The sequence below is a fragment of the Mus caroli genome, chromosome 4 (genome assembly GCF_900094665.2).
Source record: "Mus caroli chromosome 4, CAROLI_EIJ_v1.1, whole genome shotgun sequence".
Classification (NCBI taxonomy): domain Eukaryota; kingdom Metazoa; phylum Chordata; class Mammalia; order Rodentia; family Muridae; genus Mus; species Mus caroli.
Window position 1 is genome coordinate 119,649,119 of NC_034573.1, and position 2,529 is coordinate 119,651,647.

The window sequence follows — 2,529 nt, forward strand, 5'->3', positions numbered from 1 at the left end:
TTGGTCTCTTAGAGAATCTATTCTTTCTGAAGGCTTCATGTCTATTCCCTTCTGTTACTCACTTTATTTTACCTGTGTTTTTTCCCCAGGTTTTTCGTTGGAATATACGTTGCACATTTATGGCGATTCTGAGCGTGAGGGCAGACTTCTGCCAGGCTCAGCACAGCCTTTCCGCTGACAAGTGAGCTTGGGGTTATACGTGCCATAATTAACATTGCCTTGACGACTCTGGACACCGAGACTGGCCTCAGAAGTAGTAGGCTTTTTNTTTNTTTNTTTATTTATTTTAAATTGTAAGCGTATTCTTTTAATGACTCCAGTAAATTAAGCATCAAGTAAACAAAAGTGGAGAATAACCTACACTTTTAACTTGTCTCACTAGTGCCTAAATGTAGTGTAAAGGCTGCTTAAAGTTTGTGTGTAGTTGGATTTTTTTTGGAAGCTGAAGGTATCCATCTGCAGACATTGAGGCTCAAGTTGAATTTGGATTCAAGTGGATTCTTAATACTTCTGCCTGTGCTGAAGAGAGAAACTTCCTAAGGAACAAGCAAGTTGAATAGAGAAAATAGTGATCAATAATAGGCATTTTAGTGGTCTTTTTAATGTTTTCTGCTGCAAAACATTTCAAGATTTATTGATTTCCTCCTCCCCCCATTTTTTCCCACCACACTCACACACGCACGCTCACACTTTTTATTTGCCATAATGAACCGTCCAGCCCCTGTGGAGATCTCTTATGAGAACATGCGTTTTCTGATAACTCACAACCCCACCAATGCGACTCTCAACAAGTTCACAGAGGTAAGATTGTAGCCTAGTCTACTTTTGGGATTGATTTTTCTTAACTATGAATGTTTATCCTTACGTTGGGTTGAATTGTTAAAATAGAATTTTTGAAAGAATATGGAATTTGGGGATACTATATATAGATTTGTGTGTTCTTTCTGTGTTTATTACTAGTATTTTTTGTCATCTTCAGTAATAAACTCCACTCTTCTTGACCACAGTATGTACTCAGCCTTGCAGTAAGCACTGAATACTGTTCGTTTTAAGGTCGAGGTACAAATATAAGACCACAGGTCCTATGACTTCCTCCCTCCTAGAGGTCATACCACTCAGCTTCAAAGCTGAGTCATTTGCCCAAAGGCTCATTGTATTTGGTGGAACTAGCACCTTAAGTCTGTCATACACACTAGGACACATGTTAAGGCGTGGGCGAGACGGGTTAAGGAACTTGTCATGTGTGACAACTTGAGTTCTACCCTTGGGACTATGAGAACTGATTCCCTCACATTGTCCTCTGACCTCTGCAGACTGTCATAACATACAGTGTCCCATATGCACTAAATGAAAATGTAATAATTAAATAAACTCATACTTCAACTACAAACTACTTAGTAACAGTAGTTATCACAAATACAGGAATCGGAAGTGGGAAAGGAAGTGGTCAGGAGTAGTAAAACATGGAGCCTCATTTCCCTCCTTTAGGTAATGATGACAGTGTTTACTCTTTAGGGGATATTTAAATGTAAAGTTTTTCATCTTTTATAGGTTATACCATCACATGTGAATTTTGTTGCTGTGTTATGGAGTAGAGAGAGCAGTAGGGGGAATCAGTCATCAGTCATGCTTTATGGGTGGCAAAACTGAAGCCAGATAGTTTTACCATAAAAAATTGTAATGGTTTTCTGTCCTTCCCCCCCGCCCCCCGCCCCCCATTTTTGTGGTGCTGGTGACAGAACACTGTGCAGGCTTGCATGGACTTTACCACTGAGCTACCAACATCCTCAGCACATACACTTTGAAGTCTTTTCTCAACTTGAGTGGCGCTGGAAATGGATGCCAGGAAGCACAGTGCCATCAACTATGTCCCCAGACCTTCTGTGCTTGCTTTTTATTTTGAAGTACTCATTACATTTCTTAGCTTGGCCTTAATTTAATCCTGTAGCTCAGGTGGTCCTGTGGTCCTCTGTTTAGCCATCTAAGTAGGGGAGATGACAGGTCTGTGCCACTAAAAATATTCATTTTTAAAATTTGTAGCTGGGAGCTGGTGAGATGGATGGATCAGTGGGTAAAGGTCCTTACCACCAAACCTGATGACCTAAGCTCAGCCCCCAAACCCATATGGTGGAAGGAGAGAACTGAAACTTGACTATTGTTCACAAGCATAGGCATGAAAATGAACAAATGTAAATCATTGGTTTTAGACGGGATCTCACTATATGGCCCTGTCTGGCCTTAAACTCCAGAGATCTGCCTGCCTTTGTCACTGGAGAACCATTCCTGGCCTGTATTAACTGTTTAAAGGCATAACTAGCTACAATTGTGTACTAGCTCTTTTTTTTTTTTTTTTTTTTTTAAAGATTTATTTATTTTCATTATATGTAAATACACTATAGCTGTCTTCAGACACTCCAGAAGAGGGCGTCAGATCTCATTACAGATGGTTGTGAGGCACCATGTGGTTGCTGGGATTTGAACTTTGGATCTTCCGAAGAGCAGTTGGGTGCTCTTACCCACTGAGCCATC

At 40.4% G+C, this 2,529-nt stretch overlaps 1 protein-coding gene across 1 annotated transcript in view; it reads left to right on the forward strand.

Annotated features, from left to right (window-relative positions):
- Positions 1 to 286: 286 nt before the first annotated feature.
- Ptp4a2 (protein tyrosine phosphatase 4A2) overlaps positions 287 to 2,529 on the forward strand; it is a 9,092-nt gene continuing 6,849 nt past the window's right edge. Inside the window, exon 1 of the mRNA XM_021160379.2 lies at positions 287 to 801. Within this exon, the coding sequence (XP_021016038.1) occupies positions 706 to 801 (96 nt within the window). The 5' untranslated portion in view covers positions 287 to 705. The remainder of the gene's footprint in view (positions 802 to 2,529) is intronic.